A 23,519-nucleotide genomic window follows, 5' to 3' on the forward strand; every position below is an offset into this window, starting at 1 on the left:
TGTTTCTGTCCTTCTGTGTCATCTATTGTTTGTAATGGCTTAAGCATGTAGCTGCATAGCAAAGCAGATTGAGGAACTGATCCTACTTAAAACAGTCTTTTTCTTTGAAGTGTACGTGAACCTATACCCTCCCGTTGAACCTGTCACTTAGATTAAATGAAAGATGGGGAGAAGGCAGAAAGTGTGAGACAATTTAAGAAAGTGACTTTAAATTGTCCTTTCAGCTGCAGTTCTCATGAAAACAGCTGCTTTTATATGCCTTTCCAGTGCGAAAGCTAAATTCAAATACTGACGTCTTACTTCGATGAAATGAATACAAACTAGCTGCTGGATGACAGCCTGTGTCTGATAAGGCACCTGCTTTGGTCAATATCTGAGAGGGTGAGGTGTTTTATAAGAATTTCAGATGGTTTTAAAGGAAAGAGAGAATTTGTGGAAACAAACAAAAGCTTGAAAAGAAACGTGTGGTGCTAAATGAGCCTGTCACTGTGGTGCTTCAGCAAGTATGGGAGTCAAAGCAGGAGCCTGCGGTAATCAGTAGCTGGGAGTGATTGCAGAACGGGAGCTGTCGTGTTCCGCTGGGAGATTGCCAGTCTTCGCTTTTTGTTCTAAACCGTGTTGTTGCCACCAGTAGTAAGACTCACTGTGTATCTTGCTCGAGTGACTCCATCTAATGAACACAATTTGTTTCAATTCAGGATAAACGGTGTCTTTATATTTGTATTGCTTGTGTATGAAAATGGTTCGTCATATTGCACCTAAATTCTGAATGATTGCCGCTGAAGTAATTCGCGACTGGATTTATAAAGCAGCCTTCCTTCCCCTTGTCTCCTTAAAATACTTTTTCTGTTCAGAAATAGGTTGTAGGTTTCTCCTTATTAAGTGTCTAAACACACCTGATAAATGTGTGTAAATCCTATAACCTTCTGTGTTTGTGTAGAATTGTCACACGTTGACTGTGCTTTGATAACCTGAATTTCCAGGTAATACACAAGGAAAAGCTTAATGGGGCTTTTTGCCTTTTTTTTTTTTTTTTTCATCAGAAAGTTGAGTGTTTCCTGTAATTTTAAATAAAATGTTTTTTCCTTTCTTGAGTCTATATGGACACCTGACCATATGAGTCTTCCAATCAAAGTGTGTTTAATTATAGGAACCATAACAGGAAAAAAACCCAACCCTGTGGTGGAGATTGTATAACTGGTATAAAATCTGTTTTCTTTGTTAGAACTGAACATGAAAGAAAAACTCATATGCAACTAACATTTTTAAGAAGCTTGTTCTCTACCAGTCCCCTGTAATAAAAATTATTTGGTCTAAATTTAGCGAAGAGAATATAAATTTGTCAGAAGAGCTTTTCTATTTTCCATGACTAGAGGGACTTTTTATTTGAGAAGCTACCTCGTTTTAAAGAAGTCTCAATTCCTTTGGGACTCAGTTCCAAAAAGGATAAGTTTCATTGAATATAATAGAAATATAATAAAGGGGGGGGGAGGAGATATGGTGTTTCTAAAATATTTAGCTTAAAATTTTAGAGAAACATAGTAGGCTTATCTTTCCATTACTTAGTAGGCTTATCTATCTGTAATTTGATTTTTTTTTTTTTTTCCAGATGCTGTACAATCATCAGCTGTTCACTTGTGGCTACTTTTTTGTTTTTGTAACCAGGTCATTCTGAACTATACAACTCTCTTGACACAAGTGTCACTTATAGGTATGACTTGAATACCAGTCATTTAAGATTGGCTATCTTTATTGACAGTCACAAGGTTGTTTTATCTACGAGTGAATTTTAGTGGGAGCTGAACTTGAATTGGATCCCAGTCGAGGAAGGGTAGGCTTATAATGTCTATTTTTCTGTTAAGTTTTGGTGACTTTTCTGCAAAAGTCAGTGAAACTGGGCTACACCGAGTGTTTCTAAGGATTGCTGTTGATTCCATTTTGGACTAAGGACTCAGATATAACTGTTTCTTACTCTTAATTCTGTTTTCCTCTTGGGCAGCCATTCAAATTGTAAAACTGTTGGTCTCTCTTTTATAGTTGGGGTCTTTCTTTGAATTAACTTTATACATTTGAAAGAAAATTATGATGTGTTTGCTTTGTGTTTTATAACCAGTGACTTTCCTGTTTGGACACATTGAAATTAATTGTGGCAAAATTGAAGTTGTCTGCCGACATTTATAGAACTATTTTTCTTATAATAAAATAATCTTTTTAGTGCAGGTATCAGCAAAATGTATAGAATATTACTGTCATGCAATTTAGAAGTTGTGCTTCAGTATATCCTATTTTCTGTAATCTTTATTTAAAAAACCAAAACCTAACAACACTAAATTCTGCATGTCTAATTTTTTCTCTGTGTGGCATTATTTAAAGGTAAACACTGCTCTCTTAATGTAGGTTGTGAGTGCTGCATGTGTGCTTTTCAGAGCAGTAGTGTGAGGAAGCTGGCAGTGGAATGGCAGGACGGCCTCATCCTTATGACAGTAACTCCAGTGATCCAGAGAATTGGGATCGGAAATTGCATAATAGACCTCGTAAACTTTGTAAACATTCAAGGTAGGTGCTACATACCATCTATTGCATCTCAAAAGCTATGATAAAAGTCCATTCTAAAGGCTACTGTATCTGGTTGTGGCAAGTCCTGTCATAATTTTTGTAGTTCTTCTAAAAGGAACGTTTCTTAATTCTTTTAAAAGATATTTTCTAACCTAACTGATTTGTCAGCTCCCTAATCTGTGCTTAGATTTGTTTTGCCATGAGTGGGATTTTAGTCTTTTTTTAAAAACTAAATGCCTTGTGTGCATATCAAGACACCAGTTGAGTGACTGAATATATGAAATTTTTTTGGGGGTGCTTACTAGGAGTTCCTTCCTGTTCATCACTTTTTAGTTTTTAGTACTCTCTGTGAAGTAGCATACTTAAAATATGTGCAACTTGTTCACGGTGGTAACTAATAGTTGCTTGCATGCAAGTATCACGCTATGTAGTGCTTTCTCTGTAAAGCTGTGTGTCAGATCTTGCTTTTGCCTGCATGCCTCACTGTAAGAATGTTTTTTTTTTTTTTTTTAAATGCTTCTTGATCTGAAGAAGTTATGAAGTTAATTAGTGTTTTTCCAGCATACAGTGTTCAAAAATGAACTAAGCAAAGCAGTTAGTCACCTAGCAAATGCATGCGAAGAAGCACGTTGCTGGAAATACATATAAGCATCCAAATAAGTGTGTATCTTCCAAGTACTTTGCCCTTTTAGAAGTGCTAAATATAACTAAAACATCTCTGTTAGCTAGCTAAAATTGTTAGTGATTTAAGCTTTCCCACTGGCAAGCTGGTAGGAAAAGAGCTAAGGAGCACATTCAATAACAGCAACTTAATTCACATTTTTATTGCATAGATTCAGATAAACTGGACTCAAGTGTTGCCCAAAGTATTCTATGGGCAATTAATATTGTGGGTTATTTTCCTGTCATTAAATCTTGGATAATTGTGAAACATCTAAGAGGGCAGGAAAAAAGAATGCACCAATAATTAAAAGGCTCACAGCGAGATCCATGTAATTATAGGCCTGTCTGTGATGTGAGTAATGGAGCGGGTTAAGACATAACCAAAGAGGGTGGCTGCTGCTGCTGGTCAGTATAGGCTTACGGAATATAGCTTTGTACAGTTGATGGTTTTATGGAGATGATCATGTCTGGTAAGTGGTCGATCTGTGCTTCTTATATGGGATCAAAATGTGGCGCATTATCAGCAAATGAACGATGTATAGATATAATAGGGCATTCTATGTGAGGTGAGGACTGTTCACTGTCAGGTCTCGGAGTGTGATTGTAAATGGGTGATTCATTGCTGAGTCCAGTTCATGTCGTTCATCTCTGATCCCGTGCTACCTCCCATGACTGGTGATCTGGAATAAAACCTAAAACTGATAGTGATGCAGATGACCTACGATGAGGAGTGTTAAATAATGAAAAGGACTCGTTAATAGCGTGTGATCTGAGTGGTTTGATAAACTGGGTGCAAATAACCATGCATTCTTCATATGACTAAATACAAAGTTAAACATTTAGGAACAAAGAACGTAGGCCATTTCTGTAGACTACATTAACTCGCGATCATTGGTATAATTGGCACTGTAAAGAACACTGTCTCAATGGGTAGTGAATTGAACATAAGCCTCCAGTAACATCATATGGTCAAAAGGGCTAATGCAGCTGTTGGATGTATAGTGGATTTATTGGAAGTCTGGTATCAGCAGTTCAGGGAAGATTTTGATTAGAGGGGAAATATCTTTTGAGACAGGGAAAACTCAAAGGTTAAATAATGACGTCGTGATCAGTCTCTAAAGATCCTTGCAGAAACAGCATTGTGATGATGAGCTTTAGTCAGTAGGCAAACTTGTAATAAAGTGTAGTAGCTGGAAGCTGAAGCTCGGTAAATGCAGTCCAGAGAAACAGTACATGTGTCTTACCGTGTGTGGTCTGTTGTGGATTATCTGTTTTGGGGAAATGTTTAAATAAAAAGCTGTGCAGCTTTCTGAAAATATTATTCGATGGAGATAGGAGTTAACTCAAGGAAGTCTGTGGCCTATGCCTTTCACAAAGGCTGCTGTTGATCACTTTGTATGATCTGAATTCAAGGTTCACACATCAGAAGGTATGAAATCTATGCCTCAAATAATTGCAGCTAAGTTGGACATATTTCTGGCAAAACACAATTTGTGTTTCCAATAAAATGCAAACAGCCAGTGTTTTATGGAAACTTTTAATGTGTATCGTGGGGATATAGTATTCAAGCTAACATCGGATTTCCCCCCACCCTCCACCCCCCTCAAATAATGTAGACCCATTTTGGAAAGCTTTGAGAATAAGAATCTGACTAATAGTTTGAGGTCATAATAGAATAAGGAATAAATTAAGGAGAAATATTTTGTTACCTTGTTCCTTTGAGATACTTGATTACTTCAGAGAATCCAATTATTGGAAAATAGTGTACTTTATTGAAAAGCCTAAACAAAATAATTGGATTTTGGGTGGCTGAATATAGACATATTACTATCATTTCTGACTTAATTGACACTTTTTCTCCAGACAAGTGAAAGTCTGTGTGGAAAATGCAGTGTGAGGGGAAAAATGCTTTTGGAGACATAAGTTTTAATGGTATTAGTTGAACAGAACTGCTTTGTTGAAAGGTTTGGGTACTGCAGTCTTATTTGTCTTGCACTTTCAAAATATGCCTTGTTATCATAAGGAAAAAAATATGTCATGTTTGAAAAGTGTAATGGTGAAATAAGAACTTAATAATAAATCTCAACAAGGGAGTAATATTTAAGATAGATGCTTAGCTTGTTACTTCTTGGTGCTTTGGAGTGTTTAATCCTCCAGCCTTAACATTCTTAAAATAGCTTAGATAATTTTCTAGACTCATAGAAAACATAATCTAGGACTGTGAGCCGTCCTTCTGTGTGTAAGGCTTATGTGGCAGCAAGGATAGCCGTGGGACTCGGCTCCCTTCACTGTGCCGTCACTGTGCCTTGAGGCAAAGGACATGTGGCAAAACTATCTAAGGGGGTGTACGTATTAAACAGTTACGCACCCCTGTATTAAACAGTTACACAGGTTAGCAGTATATCTTTTTCCTTCTAGTTTGGCGAGTGTCCAATTTTTGAAACATCTGGCAAATTGTACCATTGTTTTCTCTCCTCCGTTTTCTTACTTGTTTTGCGATGGTCAGTGTAATGGAAAACTTAGAAGGGAGAGATTCAGAAAATAAGGACCAAAAATATAATGCAAGTGATGCCTGGTATAAATCCAAAGAGCCTGACAGGATAAAATTATATGGTGTTAAAACTGACTGTAATTAATGATACAAACATTACAAATGTTACAAGTGATAAAAGGTGTTACAAAAATCTTTGAGATGCTTTTTATTTAAGTACCTGAGTAAGATGGAAGAAAACTTTGAGGAACTGTATGTTGACTAAATGGTGGCTAAAGTTCAAGTAAATGGCCTGTGAATTCATATTTTCATTATTAGGTATTGCTGTTCTGTATTTTCTATATAATTTTTCATCGGTTATTCACTTCCCACATGTAATTTCCCTATAGTGCTGTAGTTTTTGTTGTTGTTGGAAGACTTTAATTCTAATTCTCATGTACTAAGTGCTTTCTCTGGAGTTGTGGTGAAAAATCTATGGCTTAAATTTTCCTCTTCCTTAAGATTTGTCCTGGATTTAATTTTCTAAATCTGCTTCTGTTTTAGTCCCATTTGATAGTTCCTTGTTTGTTCATTCTATTTAGATAGGATTAGATTCAAAGTCCTGCCTGCCCTACTGCATTAATGAACAAAATGTGGTTCTGCTGTGATTCTGTTGTCATGACTCTTGAACCTCTTGAATCTTTGAAAATCTTGAACTACTTTGATAAATTTTCCCATAGAGGACAAGTTATTGTACAGATGCTGAATGCTGAGAATTTTTTTCCCTAATATTATTTTTGCATGCTGGGAGGATGCATTCATGGGTTGTGAATGGAAGTGCCACTTGTCTCAGCATTTTGTAAGTACGTGAAGCATCCCCAGAATGGTCCTTTTCTCATCTCTGGAATGATATCAGAATGTCTAATGTGTTTTCCACTGCAGGATGGCTTTTATTTCTCTTCTTGTAAATTGGGTTTCTGCAGTTGAACATTTTATAGCATGGGACAGGCCTACACAATGTATGACATGAAAATAATGAGGCTTACTTTCAACATGGGCTCAGGTCATAGTCTATGAATTACCGTGGCATCATCTGCTTTAACTTAACTGCAAACGTGCCTGCCCTTAATTGCAACCTGGTATTGGCAGATCAAGATCTCTTCATCTAGATTTTACTGGCACCAGGATGTAAAGCCCTCGGAAGAAACTGAGATGGGCTGGGAAGAGATGTTCTTGGAATCTAGAAAAATGGGGTGCACTCAGTGATGGCTTTCAAAAACATCAATCTAACAATCCTTTGTAAGGTATCTAGGGTATAGTGAGTGGTCTTAAACAGTTTGGTTTTGTTTTTTTTTTTTCTTCCTTTTTGACATCCTTCATTTCTGAAATGGCAGTTTGTGAACATTGCTGAGAAGGAAAGCTTAGTGACTTTCTGTGCAAAAGCACACACTAAATCCTCTTGAACTTCTCCAGCACACAAATGACCTTTTCCAAATATCATCAGATATTATTTGTGGTGGACTTTGGCATCATGCAAAACTTGATCAAACCCTGACTTTTATTTAAGACACAAAGCACTTCAGAGGTGAAGCTATTATGCTCGGAACTATTATGCCCTAGAATTTTTATGGACAACTCTTTTCTGCATTGTTGTCTGCTCCTTTCTGCTCTGACAGTAGAAACTGTAATGGCTACCTACAGGTTCAGTAAGTGTTTGGACCCAGTTCTTTTGAATTTGAACTTCTGAAGCTGTTTTTTAATAGATGGAGGTACTTTGTAGTTCCAAGGAAGAAAATATGCTTCTGAGTTTCTTAAACTTTGATTTTTACCTAACATCCCGTTTTGAAAATGGAATAGGAATTGGTATATAAATAAAGGCAACAAGTATTCTTTTATGGCAGTCGTGTATTTGGGTAGCTTGACAGAAGTCACAAGGTGTGAATGTGTACCTACCTAAAGGTTAGTTCCTTGTTGCTTGAAAAATCCATTTGACAACTGAACACTCATAGGAGGATTTTTTTTTTGTTGTTTCCTTCCTGAAATGGAACTGAATTACTAAGAAATATATTACTCATGGCTGAGAGAGCCCACTGAAGACCAAAATTATGTGACTATTTAAGAATTTTGGATCAGGAAAGTGTTCACAAAGTTGCTGTGTTGAGCTGAGGGAAGATCCTGTAGCACTCCCCAAATTAAGCAGAGAGAATTCTGTCTGAGGGCTTCCTTACTGGAGGTGGAGCCCCAAGATAAGTGTGACTGCTGGACCGTTCTTCTACAAGATTTTGATGGATGCACATTCTGGCCTGAGGGGTAGTTTTGTGGGAATTGGGAGCTAATCCATCCATGGTGTGTTCTTTCTACCTGAAATAGGAGTAAAGGAGAACAAAACATGCTAATTCTGCTATGGAGAAAAGACCCCGTATAGGGAACCAGTGCTGAAAGAACTTGGGTGCACTTGCACTTCTTCTTGCTGCTGGGGTACTGTTCTATTGGAGGCAAAAAAATGCCTGAGAAGGAAGGTTTTTCCAGCATGCCTTCTGTACAGCTTATTATAGCGATGTCTTCCATGGCTTATTTTGACGGGAGGAAAAAAAGGCTTACAAGACTCTGATGGTTATTCTACCCCTGGGGCATGGGGAGGGTGGTTGTGTGAATCCTCACAAGACCCTAAAAACAGGAGAAAATTCACTAGCTCAGGTAATTGAAATTGTGTGAGGAGAAACTTTCCTTCCATGTGTAATGAGCTGGCTCTTCTGGTCTAGAATGCTGATGCTCTCCTGCCTTTCTAATTACAAGTCTCTTGTTTTTGTTACTGACTTCCTCTTTATAACAGCAATCTTTTGCTGAACAATCCCCCTTATTCCTTCAGCTTTCATCATATTTTAATTTCCACTCTACCGCTTACGACATCTTGATTTTTATTTATTTTAAGACTTGCTTTTGAACTATTCCTCCAGTGTATCGTGGCTCCTTAAAACAGCCTACAGACATTGTAAAAAGAATAGCTTTAAAAAAAGCTGTAGCATAATGCTTACTTGTCCTCCCCCAAAGAAAAAACCTTTAGAAAATTTTATCCTGACACGTGTATTAATTTCCTTTTGTTGCTTTTTGTGCTCGGTGGGCTCGACTTGTTGTCAAGCATTTGATGACCTATTGATGTGAAGATGCACTACATCAGGACTTGGTGAACTGATTTCTGATCAGTAAGCGTACTGATTAGTATGATGATATACTAATATTTAGATTGTCACAAAGTATAGTACACTTTTTTCCTGGCTTAGACTTGCTGGAAAAGGGATGTTTGTAGTTAAAAAATGGAGGCTGTACTGCCTTGTTCTCAAAAGGCTATTGCTGTTCTTGCTTATGAACTCAGCGAAAGGTGAATTAATTTTAAATATTAATCCAGGCAGACTTTACAGGAACAAATTAAGCATCCCCTGAAACTTGCATGGATTTGTCGATCTTGAACGATCATGAACACAAATGAGAGATGTGACGAGAAAGTTAGCAATAACCTTTTCAGATGTGGTGTTTGTGTGCTGAAACCCGACAAGCTGGCAGGACTAGAAATAGCTTCGCAGATGGTGCTTGGCACGGTACCGAGCAGCTCTCCTCTCGCACGCTCCCCACCCTGCCTGTCACTCGCGGTACCCAATGGCTGCTTAGAGATGGGGAAACGGCAAGTATGAATTCAGCTCACAGGAGGCTGCGAGGTCAGACGTCAGTATTGCACTACGCATGGCTGAGTCAGTGACTGTGAGAAATTGAATTGAATTAATATCTAGAGGGGTTTGCGTCTTTGAACACTTAATGGACCGTATAGCTACAATCTCTTATCCTTGAGGGGAAGATGATGGAGGAAAAAGTAAGGCTCGCTGATGGTGCAGTGAACTACTGAAGAAATGATGGAAATATCAAATATGCTGAACTTAACAAGTAATGCCAAAGGATGCTGATCTGGCTTTCAAAGCTGCCTTCTTGGAAGGAACAGAATTCCTTTGTGCTCTGATTTCAAAATTATTTCCATGCTTTTGTGTTTCCTCCTTGATAGATACAAGAGGAAGGTGCGTATCCTTTAACAGGAATAATCTGTGGGCATTATTCAGGAGAAGAATGAGGAAAAGGGAAAGTACTGTCCTTTGTGTGCACTGGTCAATTGAAATGTCTGCTGACAAAGAACAGACTTGAGGGGGAGGAAGAGGGGCATAAGCATTGTCATTGTGTGAGTCCTAGCAATATGAGCAGAACAGATTTCTTCTAAAGCCTTATAGCATTATATCTGTAACTTAGTGTATAGATAAAGCTCTATATCCCTGTTCTACAAGTCTTGATTATGTGAATCGTCCTAGGAAAGGATTGGATCTCAGTTTATATTTTAAGAAGAGTTAGTTAATATAAGTTTTAGAAGATAAAGGGAGAAAAAAAAGGTTAAAAATCTTGGTTAATATTCCACTGCTGCATCCTTTTCATTTAGATAACGTTTTAGGGTGGTTTTGAGGGTAATAAGTATATTGGTTTAGCACCATAATTCTGTGTAGACAAGAGCCTGTTTTATAAAACAAGTATGTTTATTGGCAGTGTTCAGTAGGATGCACATGAAGTTTTTGTATTGGAATACATGCTAATTGTTTTGGCAGTGGAATTAATTCAGTTTAATGACTTCTTTTAATCATTAGTAATATATTCAGAGCAATATGTTGTTATGTATAAAGACAAACTGAAGCTCTCCTTCCACAGATGACTCCAAAACATCATTAAATTGAAGAGCATTTACATTTTTTAAAAACAGCTCTTCCCTTACTGCAAAAATAGGAAGCATACCAGTATGACAAGTGTGCCATTTTGATGGTACTCTCTTTTCTTTCTTTACATAATATTAAATAGGTTTGCTTAAATAAAGCCTTAAGCTTATTTGTTTTTCTTTGTGAGGCAGCTCTTTTAAAGAAAATGCCTCTTCCCTTTACAAAGGCAGAGCTTCCTTGATTCCTGACGGAGGAGGAAAATAAATTCTATCACTGACCTAAAGTTCTTGAATGGGTGCAGTGCTAGTGTCCCAATGTTCCTTTGGAGCCACGAAAAACTGTATATTGAATTTGTGAAGATTGTCTAAATATACCAATATTCATTGGGTTGGGTGTTTTGGTCTCCGTCTGCCCCCCCCAGCCCCCATAGGAAAGTAATTGATAAAGCAAGATTCTCTTACCTTTCCTTTGTAAACTTTTGGGTACTAGATGGTCTACATATGTGGGGCTTTTTCCAGCTTTAGTGAATTAGGAAATGAGGTTGTGGGTTTAAAACGTTGGGACTTGTTTTTGTCTCTTACAGTTTTAAATTAGATGCTGTATATTATTAAGCACACAGGAGAATATCTTGCTTGTAGGCTGGTGTTGTGCCTCAGTCATTGCCCATGGTTTCCACAGCACTGGTGGTTATCGGCTGGGAAATTAATTTAAAGTTGACATTGCAAATACTTCTTTTCAGAGTGAGACAGAGATCTGAAACTATAGTGACTTTCTTAGAGGCTTGAAGTAGCGCACTGTGCAGAGCACCATGACTGTTGTAGGCTGAAATTACAGATTAATATAGCATGGCAGCCAGGTGCCGCATGAGACCAAGGGCTTCCTGGCACTTTTAATTATCAGCGGTTCACTGCTGTTGGAGAAGTACTGCTGTTTTATCTGGTCTGCATAATGCTTCTGTGAACCACAATACTTCCTAACAGTTTGCCTCTTCTTGCAAATGGGGCAGCTCTGCTTTTGTCGATCGCTTTTCCATTGGTGTAGGTAGGTAGCTGCGTTGACACAACTGTGGAACACCCTGGTGAATGTCAGTTTGGCTTGCCTGCATTGCTGGGGACAGGTTTGTAGTTATAGTTCCGTTTTCTACAAATGTTAGGGCTTCTTCAACAAAATGCACTGCCAAGTCTTAGTTAGCAACTTAAGCAATCAGTATTTTAAAACTATGGAGAGAGAGAGAGAGTGAGAGTGAATGTTTTCGTCTTAGTTATGCATGAAATAAGGTAACTCCTAACAAGTTTTGCGTTGCTGGTATGGAGCGAAGGGGTTTTCCCCTGCAGAAACAACGTCCTGTCCCCAGTGGCTTTGTTGGGGGGCGGGGGACGGATGGACATAATATTACTAGCAAGTCCTCCTATCAAAAAAAGCAGAATTATTTGGTAGTTCTGATGTCTTCATTTTTTTGGAACACTTTCAACTTCTTCTAAAGCCTCTTTACAGGAAAACATGAGCTACAGGTCTTTCGTATGTACTGGCCACAGATGTAGCTCCTTTTTCGGACTAACTGATAGAGTAGCTCAATGACACAGTTTTCCTAGTCAGATACTGCAGGGTAAAGCCAGTGACTGTCTCTTCTGACATGCTAGATTCCACCTCTTTATTTTCTTTTTGTTCGGATTTAAACTCATTTTAGTTGTCTTGTTTATTGTAGAGCAAAGTTGTATTGCAGTGGTAGTATTTATCTGAGTGCACACGCTATCGAACAAATGGAACTTCAGATTTTGTCAGGTATATATCCAACAGATCAAAGAAATAAATTTTTTTTGTGTGTACAGTGACTCAACGGTGATGAGATTTAAGGTTGACATTTTAGATGGCTATTATTAAGATGAGTGAAGATTCATGATTCAGATGGTGCTGTCTCAAGCCAAACTGCTTGAATTCTCAGAAATCTTGCAATTTTGGCTTGCAGATATCTTGTGTCTTCTGGCTAACAGATAACTTGCCAGTCTCACAGTTAGCATTAATCTGTACATTAAAGGGGGGGGGGGGGGGGGGGGAGTACAACATAGAAGCAGAACAAATGAATGCTGTGGCCAGCTGCAATTTGAACAGCTCTTTGAAAATATTTACCGATCTATCTGTTTCAGAAACAATTTATTTAATATTTAAGGATCCTGTCCTCCTCCAGCTGGCAGCCTCTGCCTCTTTCGTAGTGCGGGGTGCTGAATTGATGGTTCATGGGTCCGCGCTCCGAAGGGATGGACATGGCTGGCAGCGGGAGGCACGTTAACCTGCGCACTGCCCCTCTCCTCCCAGGCTTGCTGGCTGTGCGCACCAAGGCAGAAGTAGCCCCGGTTCCGATACTGGGAAGGTATAGCTGAAACAGTCGTGCCTGGCGCGTTCAATCCTTAATTCAGACGTGACTAAGGAGGAAGTAGGATGCCTGCTGAGTCAGCATTGCTTCCTGTAGCACCTGTTTTTCTCAACTCCTGTAAAGAGATTATTAACTAGGGCTCACCCTACTTCAGTGTGAACTCTGAATCACTGCTTAGAGGGTAATGTGGCTTTAGATAGTTTTCGGGATTAAGAATCACGTTTTAATTGCCTTCTCTGTTAAAGGGTAATTCACATCTGCTCTGCCAAATGAGCGATAAGCCTGCATATCCTCACAGTGGTTCAGTTTCATTTTCTAGTGCGTTTCCCTTATTTAAAGCAACTAGAACGATTTACCTATTGAGAAATAGTGAGTCATACGTTTTGATACTATAAAATGTGGCACCTGCAAAACTCTGGTTTGTCACAGCATGGTTAGCAATATTATCAGGGCCAGGATCAAAGCGCTGCTTTAACAAAGGCCTGATCACATTTGGCTTTATTAGGATTTGCTGAGATATTTTGTCATAGGACTTATGTACGTGTTTGAGTACTCCACGCACATATACTCACACGAACTCACCCACTCCCTTTGTGGGGTAGCTGGTTATACCATGATGTGCAAATATAAACCCTTTAGGGGCAGATGAGATACAGAGGTGGGTTGTTTATATTGTTTTGTTTAGCTGTTTGCTTTTTTTTAAAGTTTGACCATTTCTTGGGAAGTTTAGCTGTAGTAGTAATGAATATCACCATGTATAAACAGCGGTCAGACTTTGGTTTCGAGTTAGATTTTAATTATAGGCTGCAATCCACATTTCTGATAACTTTTGGGCATATTTCATACATCTTAAAATGTTATGTTTTGTATGCATATATATCTATAGATATAGATATATGTGGAAGAAAAGGTACAAAGGTTTTCCTAAATTGTTGATGTTCTCGAAAGGGAGGTTTGCAGATCTCACTCTTGCAAACTTTTGCACATTTCACTCCTAATACAGAATTTACCTTTCTCTCATAGAGAAGTAAAACAACTAAGATGACACATTAGCCATATTGAAATGCTATATATCTTAATACATTCGGAATTGCATTGGAAGTCCTAAGGAAAATTCTCTTTCCTTTTAATGAAAGTGGTTGGATCATCTTTATTCTTGGACTGTAAATCTGAGTATTTCCAGCCATAAGCAAGGCTTGCAGTTCTTTTACCTTGTTCAACAGACCTTTGGCTGGCTTCACATCCTAAAGATGCATGTCTTATTGCAGCATATTTTAAGCTTGGCAGGAAACAGTATTGCAGTAGATTCTCTCTGCACCAAACTTCTGCTTTATTGGATACGAGATCCTTCCCTCATTCACATGGGGTGGGAAGCAGCCCGTGTTCCTTAGCTGAGAGGTATATTTCATACTCTTTGCATTGTGCTCATACTCATTTTGTGCCAGTGTAAACTGCATGAGGTCTATCATAGCCTTTTTGTTCTGATTTAAGCTCCTCTTCTTATCGGTCACAGAAACCTGAAGCTGAAACATGTCATGCTAGATGGTCGCTTTCTTGAACAGTCTTGATTTTTTTTTTTTTTTTTTTTTTGTCATTACTTCTAAGCAACTTAAAAAAGAGGACATTCTGCTCAACTTGCTTGTACAGTTCATGCTTTTAAAATTTGTTGTCCTTTTCTTAGCTAGGTCATTATTCTCACCTCTTTGTGTTCTTGAAACCTACAGCATTCCTAGCAGTCATATTGAAGGTCTCTTGGTAAAAGCTGTGGGATTTGGAGGCTGCGAGCAAGTGGGGCATTGAGGCTCCTGTGGGAAATTATGACCCTTCTTTGTCTGTCAGACCTTGCAGTTGTGCAGACGTCTGTCTCGGTTATCCAGTACCTGAGGCTTTTGGAAAGTTCTTCAGTTAAACCCATAAATAAGGAGTGTTGTCATGCCCGCACTTGAAAGGCAAATAGCAAAGGAACTGATTTAGGAATTCCAGTGGGGAGCAAGGACACTGATAGGTCTGTGCTGTCCTGACGTAAAAATTTCTGTTGTAAAGAGTACAAATAAAAAGCGTAAGTATTTCTGGTAAAATGCAACAATAGCTGCTGAAAGTTGATGTTTAATTTTTAGATAGTTTCTGAGAGTACTGGATCTTGAAACTGACTGGTTTTGTTAGTAGGTTTAATAATTAATTGCAAAATGTAATCGGTATCTTAACTTAAGAAATGTTAACATAGCAATCAGACTAAAAAAATCTTGAACTGTTACATTAACATTTGCTAGTTTAGAACAAATGTCCTACTTATTACTGACAGTGCTGCAGGTCTTGGCTTTAATAATACAGTTCCTATGTTTTCTGTCTGGGTTGTGGTGGCTTACTATTGTTCTGTCTAAGAGTAACTGAAAATTTAAAAAACAATGCGCAGAAATAAACCCTTGGCAGATGGCTCTTGATGTATCAACTAGTTTAAGGCTGACCATGTCTGTAAATGGCAAGTCGCAAAAAAAGCGAAGTCAGTACTAAAAGCCTGTGCTCTGAGAAGGGCTTTCCAAAACAGGTTTCATTGGAAAAAATTACCCCTAACTTTTAATTTCATGATTTGATTAGAACATTTAATTTAACAGTAAGAATCAAAATAAAATGCTCAGTTGTGTTTGACTTACCTGTTCTGGAAAGGATTTCTGTGAATACAGGTTCACAGGCAGGCTTGACTGATCAGGCAGTGTCTCTGTAGATCACACAGCAATAAACAGGTAATTCTTGCTGTCTACTTAACGTTCCAAATCACTGTTCATGTTTGTAAATATAAACATGAGTACAACAAAGAAAATGGAGGTGGGTAATAATCTTCAAAGCATGTACGTGGAGCATGAATGCCTTTAAAATTTAAATGTTAATGTTTCTGAAATTTTGACATGCTGAACGTTTCTCTTATTTCTGTTTTCAGCACCTCATCTCGTATTGCTAAAGGAATAGACTACACAAAAATGAGCCTCCATGGTGCAAGTGGTGGACACGAGAGATCAAGGGACAGACGCAGATCGAGTGACAGATCTCGTGACTCATCCCATGAAAGAGCAGAATCTCAGCTCACTCCATGCATCAGGAATGTTACTTCACCAACAAGACAGTATCATTCTGGTGTGTTCAGATCTATAGCGTTTCAGGATTAAAATTCTTAAACTTAATTAGTATTTTGTTAAAAGAATATAATAAAAAGCATTATTTGTTGATGCGATAACATACAGATTTCTTACATGTGCCCTGGGCTGGGAGTACCCTTTTCTGATAGGTCATAATTCTTTGTTCAGTCTGCAGTGTGTATTCCTGCATGATGCTCTTATTTAGTTCAAATCACAAGAACAATCTAATTTTTCTAAGAAGATAATTGACTGAACACTTCCCCTTTACTTGGTAGGGTTTAGGTATTTAGAAATATAGGAAACACTTTTTTTTTTTTTCTTTTTAAGTGACAAAACTTGGTTTGTTTCTTTGAACTGCAGCACTAAGCACCAACTGTGATGCAGAGCTTCTATATTACGTTGAGTTGCTTTTTCAGTACTAGAATGCTAAATTTTTCTTGTAAAGGCTTCGGGGAGATGAGATGGCTTTGATGTCTAAGTGGTAGAAACTTCAAGATCTCATATATGGACAGTTATTTTTGAAGGTTTCTTTAACTAGAATAGATTTAATTGAAAGAATTTGTACTTAACTTATCAAGTTGCCATATTTTGTGCCTGGAAAGACACAAACTGCGTAGAGCTCATGTAAATCTATGGTTTCGTTTCCTGTTTTTCTCCTTCTACCTCGTCCCCACTTAAGATCGAGAAAAGGATCACAGTTCATCTCGACCAAGCAGCCCTCGTCCTCAGAAGACTTCCCCTAACGGTTCTGTTGTTAGCATGGGCAACAGCAGCAGAAACAGTAGCCAGTCAAGTTCGGATGGGAGTTGCAAGGCTGGTGGGGAAATGGTATTTGTATATGAAAATGGAAAAGAGGGAGCTCGGAATGTAAGAACTTCTGAACGAGTAACACTCATAGTGGACAACACCAGATTTGTTGTAGATCCTTCTATCTTTACTGCACAACCTAATACAATGTTGGGCAGGTTTGTATCTTTTTTTTCCCTTAATCCCTAACGATAAAAGAGAGCCATAAATGCTTTGTAGCTATTAAAACTGTTTAAATAGCTGTTGAACTCATATTGCTACAGCTGATCTGCTAATGTCTAATATTATCAGTTTGCAAAGGTCTTTAAGTAACAATCAGTAAGTTCTCCTATGTTTTTGGCAGAGATGCCAATAGATGTCTATTACCTAGAGACAGAAGGGTTCATTAGTAAATTAACATTTCATGATGTACACATTTCCTTCTGTCTTGCTGGGCATTGCGTCTGTATTCAGTCTGCCTCATTCCATCTATTGTTTTTAAAGCTAGTTGCTTCATAAAACAAAGTAGTGAGTATAGATAGTCTCTTTCAAAATAGCAAGGAGGAAAACCTTGAAGGAATTTATTTTGCTTAATGGGCCTACCCTGACAACATTCAAGCTCAGCACATTTATCTTCTGAAATGCTTTTTGGACAGGGGAATGTCAAATAGATAGTATCACAGGTCAGAGCCTCTCAGCAACGAGACCTAACACTCCAAATGGTCAATAGTTGAATGAAAGTCCACAATATATGTGTAATATTTTCTGTAGAAACTATAATGAGCCACTTATTTAACACGTTTACTTGGCAGGAAAAGATTCTGTACTTTACTTGCTCAAATACCGGCTGGTTTTGCATTGTCCAAACGTAGAGAGCTCTGCTTCCAAACTTGCAGCAAGAAAGAAATGAAGGTTTATGTCTGTGTCACTTTGGATTTGGCTTTTTCATTAAAATATGTCTGCTTCTCAGCCCATAAGAATATAATCGTATTTTAAATACATATATATATAAAGCTATTTGTCAAGGTATAGGTATTAAATACAAGTAAACAACTTCTGCTTTGTTTAAATCACCGCTGTGTGGGAGAAATAGTACCTTGGTTCCCTATTTTGTGAAAAGTCAGGGGGAAGAGGTACAGAGAAAGCAAAAAATGCTTCTCTGTGTAAACAGTAAAGGGAAATAAATAGAAGTAATCAAAATTAAATTATTAATGTAAGGCATTTGTATATATGTAATACATGCATACACATAAAGATCCAGGCTAGCAAACTGGGGGTGTATTAGTGTGAAGTTATGTGGTGAAATAGTTTCCTTTTTCATGCCCAGCCGCAGAGTAAGTGATGCTGGCTAATGCACTAGATTTTTCTTTTTCTGTGTGTGTTGCTGAGTTGTTGTCCCTTTGGGATTGGTTCAAGGAACAAGCTTATTTTATCTTCTGCTAATTCAAAAGTAGGTTAATGAAGATATGGAAATACTGGTCTAAAATGAAAGTTATTTATAAACCCACTTTCCCCCAATGTCAGTTCACAGGACACTAAACAGGAACACCTTAGCTAGTATGTTCTGGGAAGTAAAAGTAACTATAATAATGTATTATTTGCCTTCAGCCTATATCCTGTTAGACTGCCTTTTTTCCGAAATATTATTTCAGGTCTCAGAGTGGTCAGAAAACGCACGTCAAATCATTAAGTGCAAAAAGTTACTTCATTCTCCGTTACAAATGCGCACACTACACCAACTCTGTTTCTTTGGGTTGTGTGTATGAAAGCAAAGCTTTGCCATCCAGGTATATTTGTGAATAAAACAAAGAGTAGATGGCAATACTTTCTCTAAGCGTAGGGTATAATTTGGTATCATAGGTGTGTTTTTAAAAGTCAGCTGCTTTTCCCGGTGATCTAATGGGATACTGTAGATACTATTTGGGACTTTGCTACCCTTAAGTACGGGTATCTTCTATCAGAATGTTATTTTAACTTCAGAATTAACTAAATCTTTTAAATGAAATTGAGGTGAGTTGCATGTACTTGAACGCTAAGTTCTGTTTCTTAAATGTCTTTAAATAATGAGAATTCCACAACAAAACCCGTTCTTCTGCTACATCACCCCATAAATGCCACAGAAGACTTGTTTCGGGGGCCCCCCACCCTTGGCGCTGGCAGGAAACGGCCTGGTCTAACCTTTGTTTTGATCCAAGGATACTGGCAAGTTAAGATTGAAGAATAAGAGTAGACTTTCCTGAGTTACACTACCCTGCTTTCTATTTTCTGGTAGTCTTCCTAAACATCAACCAAACTGAACAGTGTAGATACATATGAGAGAGAATAGACTGATTTTTCCCTGCCATTTCAGTACAATTTTTGACATTTTACTTTTCAGATTTACAAAAGAAAAAAAAAAAAAAACAAACACCACCATACCAAGGAATTCTAACCAAATCATTTTTATTCTTGAGCAGGATGTTTGGATCAGGCAGAGAACACAACTTTACACGTCCTAATGAGAAAGGAGAGTATGAAGTTGCTGAAGGAATTGGTTCCACTGTGTTTCGTGCTATTCTGGTGAGTTTTCTTTATGGAGGGGAAAAAAGGCAGAAGCAAGTACTGTTAGGACAAGCACTATGAGTATGAAGAGGCGTAACTTCTTGATTTAGCCTTACTTGCATATGACTTTGTGGATGGAATAAATACTGCTTTTCTGTATTGTTCTCTAGAGGGGAGAAAAATGTTTGATATGAAAGCACCCCTAGGTTTTCTAGATATGTCCATGTGACAGCCAGGGAGAGAGAAAGCATGCATGAAACGAAGCAAAAAGCTACTGCCTGCCAGAAATTTGTTCACCTTCTCCTATGCATCTAGTTCACCTAGTTCAGATCTATTCGGTCCTTCTTGTGCTGAAATTAGATGAAACGGAGTACTGGAAGTTAACTTACTGCAGGTAAGAGAAGAAAAGCAAACTTCAGTCTGAGAAGAAAATGGGCCCTTATGTATTTCATATCTGTACAAAGAAGTCGAGCGGCCCTACTGCTTTGTCAGCAGAATCGGAATAGCCACAGCTGAGTGAAGTATAGATAAAAGACAGTATACATGCACCAAAATGATCAGTATTAATAATTGTCACTTCACAATTTTAACCAGAGCTCGCTGCTCTGGAAGGAGGTCAGAAAATTGACAAATTTGAGGACAATAGAATTCACAAAGCTAAACATACGTTGCTCTCTTACGTTTTAGGGGGTTTGCTTGTGGAGAAAGCATCGTAAATGAAATGATGAAATGTTTCTGTCAGTGAATGTTGAAGTGCATTGTGATTTTTGTTTGCTGCATTACTGTAGGATTACTACAAGACTGGAGTGATACGCTGTCCTGATGGGATATCTATTCCTGAATTGAGAGAAGCATGTGACTATCTCTGTATCTCTTTTGAGTATAGTACTATTAAATGCAGAGATCTCAGTAAGTACAGAATTTATTAAAATAATTCGAATTATACAGGCTAACTTAAGCAAATATATGTGGCGGGGGGGTTAATTCCAAATTGTATCCTTTATTGAAGCAAGGAACATGGCTGAGCAAATACATGAGCAAAATCCCATCCTTTTTTTCTCTTATGTAATAAAGCTCCAAAGACAATGGATGTACCCCTTTTGAAAAATAATGTTTCTGATATTTCAGTATCTGATATTTAGATATTTTTCTGCTATGGTCAGCTGTGTGGAATACTTAAACTATTGATGCAGTTGCAGTACAGATACAGTAACATTAAGTGGTATCTTTTTTGCAGAGGAGAGGGAGGATAATTTATTCAGCTCCTTGCTTAAGAGAATTAGGCGGTGTTGCTAACAAAAGTAGCACAGCTTTGCTGGTGGTGTGAGATGCATCATGGTTCCCAGTATGTAATGTCTCTTCAGCTCATTCCTTCCCTGAGCACAGCCAAAGTTTTGGCCAGTGTTTGCATGACCTGGCCTGTGTCTTTGGTTCCTCTGATCTCGTGGTGTTTGCGCAGAGCAGAGCCCGGCGTGGGGCCAAGCTGCGAGATCTGCGCGGGGCACCTGTGCCTTCACCGGCAGTGCCGCAACCTCACGGCGTGCCGCCTGCTGAGTCACGCTCTCAGTGCACTTTGTCCTTAGCAGAAGGATTTAGCAGCTCATGCTGTGACGGTTTTGAGAGGCTTTGTTTTTAAGCTACTGCTTATGAAAAGTGGGTTGCGTGCTCTACTCTTTCAGCAACTGGCTTAAATAATGTTTCTTTTAGGAAGCCTGAGAGGACTCTTACACACAATTACCAGATGATTAGCAGTAGTAAAACATGAAGGAGGTCTCTTCAACGTCACTACACTGTCTGCCCAATGTAATATTAATATCTGCAGGAAAGTCCTACTAGTTTGAACTTCTGCTAAACCCTTGAAAAAGTTCTGATCTTACACAAACTGATAGACGAAGGGTCTTTATGGCTGTCTGCAGTAAATACTACAAAATAAACAGAACTGCTGTGTTTCTTATTCCTGCCTTCATTTCTTTACCAAGCTTTCAAATGTGCTTATGCCTAAAATTTTGTTCCAGGTGCTCTCATGCATGAATTGTCAAATGATGGTGCTCGCAAACAGTTTGAGTTTTACCTAGAAGAAATGATTCTCCCACTAATGGTAGCCAGTGCCCAAAGTGGTGAGAGGGAGTGCCACATTGTAGTGCTGACAGATGATGATGTTGTTGACTGGGATGAAGAGTATCCTCCGCAAATGGGAGAGGAGTATTCACAAAGTAAGTTTATTTTCATTGTTTCCACCAAGCCGCGCTATGGTAGAGGTAGCAGAAAATGTGCTGATTTAACTTATCTGTACGCAAGCACTGTTAGCAAAGTCTTTACAACATCCCTAATGCCTCACAAAAACTTAGTTTTGGTAGTTCTGCTTAATATTTTGCTTCACAGAAGCATATGTTGCATGTTATGTTCAAGTCTAATTAAAAAGAGAAGCTAATTTTTATTATCAAGGTGTTGTCAGTCAATGAGGAGGAAGGAAATGATTTTTTTATTTTTTTTTCAGAAAGAGCTTGATGAGAAAAATGGGTGGGAGTCATGTTTACTGTGGGAGAACAACTAGAGGGTTTTTTTTTTTTGGGAGGGGGAAAGTGTCTGCTAGTGTTTTGGAAGTATAACAGTTTGGTGTATAGATGAGTTAAAGGCACCTGTGAATGGAGTGCCCTTCCTGGCGTCAATGCTGTCCCTGTAGCTGAAGATGTTCCATCAGTGTGAAAACTTGGTATTCAGGGGTTTGTGGGGGCGTGTAGGAGCTTGAGATACTCTTTGTACTCCAGTAGTATAAAATCTTAGAAGTCTCTTCAAAGTATTACAGTTTTTTGCTGTTTTGTTTTTTCCTTTTTTAAATAAAAATCCACAACAGCAACAAAAAAAATTACATTTTTGGAGGATGCAAACCTGCAGCTCTTCCTAAAGAAGGGAGGGCTGATGCGAGTATCGGTTAAATGTGGCTGTTGTCATGTAGTAACACAACTGGCCCAGGTTTCTAGGACCTTTATGTCTCAAAGATGTCAATTAAAAATACCCCCTACCCTAAGTAATTGGTTAGACACACACTTGCCTTCTACATTTATGCTTTTCCTGAATAGTTGATTTGGGTCTCCGCAGCTGTATGGGATTGATGGCCCCGGTCCCTTCTTTGAAGGTGCTATAACCAAAATTGCAAAGGTGTCCCTCTTGTTCTGCTTCACAAGTCTGGGTTTTCTGAAACTGATTTGCAGATCTCTCTTACATAATGGCAAGCAGAATGAAAAGATTTTTTTTTTTTTTTTAATGTCTGAAGAATTCCATCATAAAGGGGAAAAAATGGAGATGTCTTTTTTTTTTTTTTTTGTGGAGGTGGGGTTGGGAGTATATAATGTAGTTTGCTTTGTGAATTGTCCTATTGCATTCCTAAATCCAACAAAAAACCCCTAAGTGTATAAAACAGACTAAATGGATAGGAAAAGAGACATGTGCAACCAACCCATTTTGCAGTCCCTTCAGCCATTTTTCTCTGACTTCTGTTTTGGATATTTTGAGGAGTTCTTGAGTCTCTCCCCCTATTCTGAAATAGAAATACTGGAGTAAGGCAAAACAGTGAAAAAGAGAAATCTTTGTGTTTTAAGACTGGAAGTTTAATCTTTGAATACAGTTTTTCCTCATTGAAATCTATTTTTAGTTATTTACAGCACGAAGTTGTATAGATTCTTCAAATACATTGAAAATCGAGATGTGGCCAAGTCGGTCCTGAAGGAAAGGGGGCTCAAGAAGATCCGACTGGGCATTGAAGGTAAGAGAAGCATTGCTAACTCTTTGCGGGGGAAAACGATCTGCTGCACTTACCTGCTTTACGATCGTGTCTGCAGTTGGAGAAGTAAGGGTTGGCGTTGTCTTTCGTATGGAAGTTAGATGATAAAACGGCCAGATGGGGAGTGGTGCCCAGTAAACAACTGGTCCAGCTAGAAAACCCGATTACAGGCTCATGGCTGGTCTGCAAGATGTATCTGGCTGCCAGACTGTTGGCAGAGCAGCAGGCGGTTTCTGCTGACTTACGACTTGCATCTCACGCCATTTGCCCTTTAATTTTCACGCAAAAATCTTCTCTGTACTTTATTTGAAGTAATGATGCATTTTTACAGCTTTGTATATTCTGTTCTTGGTCTGGTGTCCTTTTCAGGGCTTGAAATGAAAAAAATCCTGTTAAGTTGCAGGTAAATATTTTCTTTCAGGAAATACAAAACTATCAAATGGATCATTGAAGTGGAAAGAAACATTAATCTGAAATA

At 38.4% G+C, this 23,519-nt stretch overlaps 1 protein-coding gene across 11 annotated transcripts in view; it reads left to right on the plus strand.

The window, feature by feature from the left end:
• The window catches only part of BTBD10 (BTB domain containing 10), a 30,823-nt gene that overhangs the window by 5,195 nt on the left and 2,109 nt on the right, over positions 1 to 23,519 (plus strand). The window contains exons 2-9 of one of the 11 annotated variants that reach the window (XM_087744548.1): positions 1,610 to 1,711; positions 2,398 to 2,556; positions 15,738 to 15,931; positions 16,613 to 16,898; positions 19,176 to 19,278; positions 20,049 to 20,169; positions 21,276 to 21,473; positions 22,913 to 23,023. In XM_087744548.1, the coding sequence (XP_087600674.1) occupies positions 2,456 to 2,556; positions 15,738 to 15,931; positions 16,613 to 16,898; positions 19,176 to 19,278; positions 20,049 to 20,169; positions 21,276 to 21,473; positions 22,913 to 23,023 (1,114 nt within the window). In that variant the 5' untranslated portion in view covers positions 1,610 to 1,711; positions 2,398 to 2,455. Of the gene's footprint in view, positions 1 to 1,609; positions 1,832 to 2,397; positions 2,557 to 9,437; positions 9,754 to 12,779; positions 12,800 to 14,588; positions 14,862 to 15,737; positions 15,932 to 16,612; positions 16,899 to 19,175; positions 19,279 to 20,048; positions 20,170 to 21,275; positions 21,474 to 22,912; positions 23,024 to 23,519 lie in introns of those variants that run through there. The other 10 variants (XM_087744575.1, XM_087744567.1, XM_087744558.1 and 7 more) reach the window with 10 other exon arrangements.

Source organism: Nipponia nippon, unplaced genomic scaffold (assembly GCF_047370975.1).
Source record: "Nipponia nippon isolate SJK-2023a ecotype South Korea unplaced genomic scaffold, ASM4737097v1 scaffold_10, whole genome shotgun sequence".
Taxonomy (NCBI): Eukaryota; Metazoa; Chordata; class Aves; order Pelecaniformes; family Threskiornithidae; genus Nipponia; species Nipponia nippon.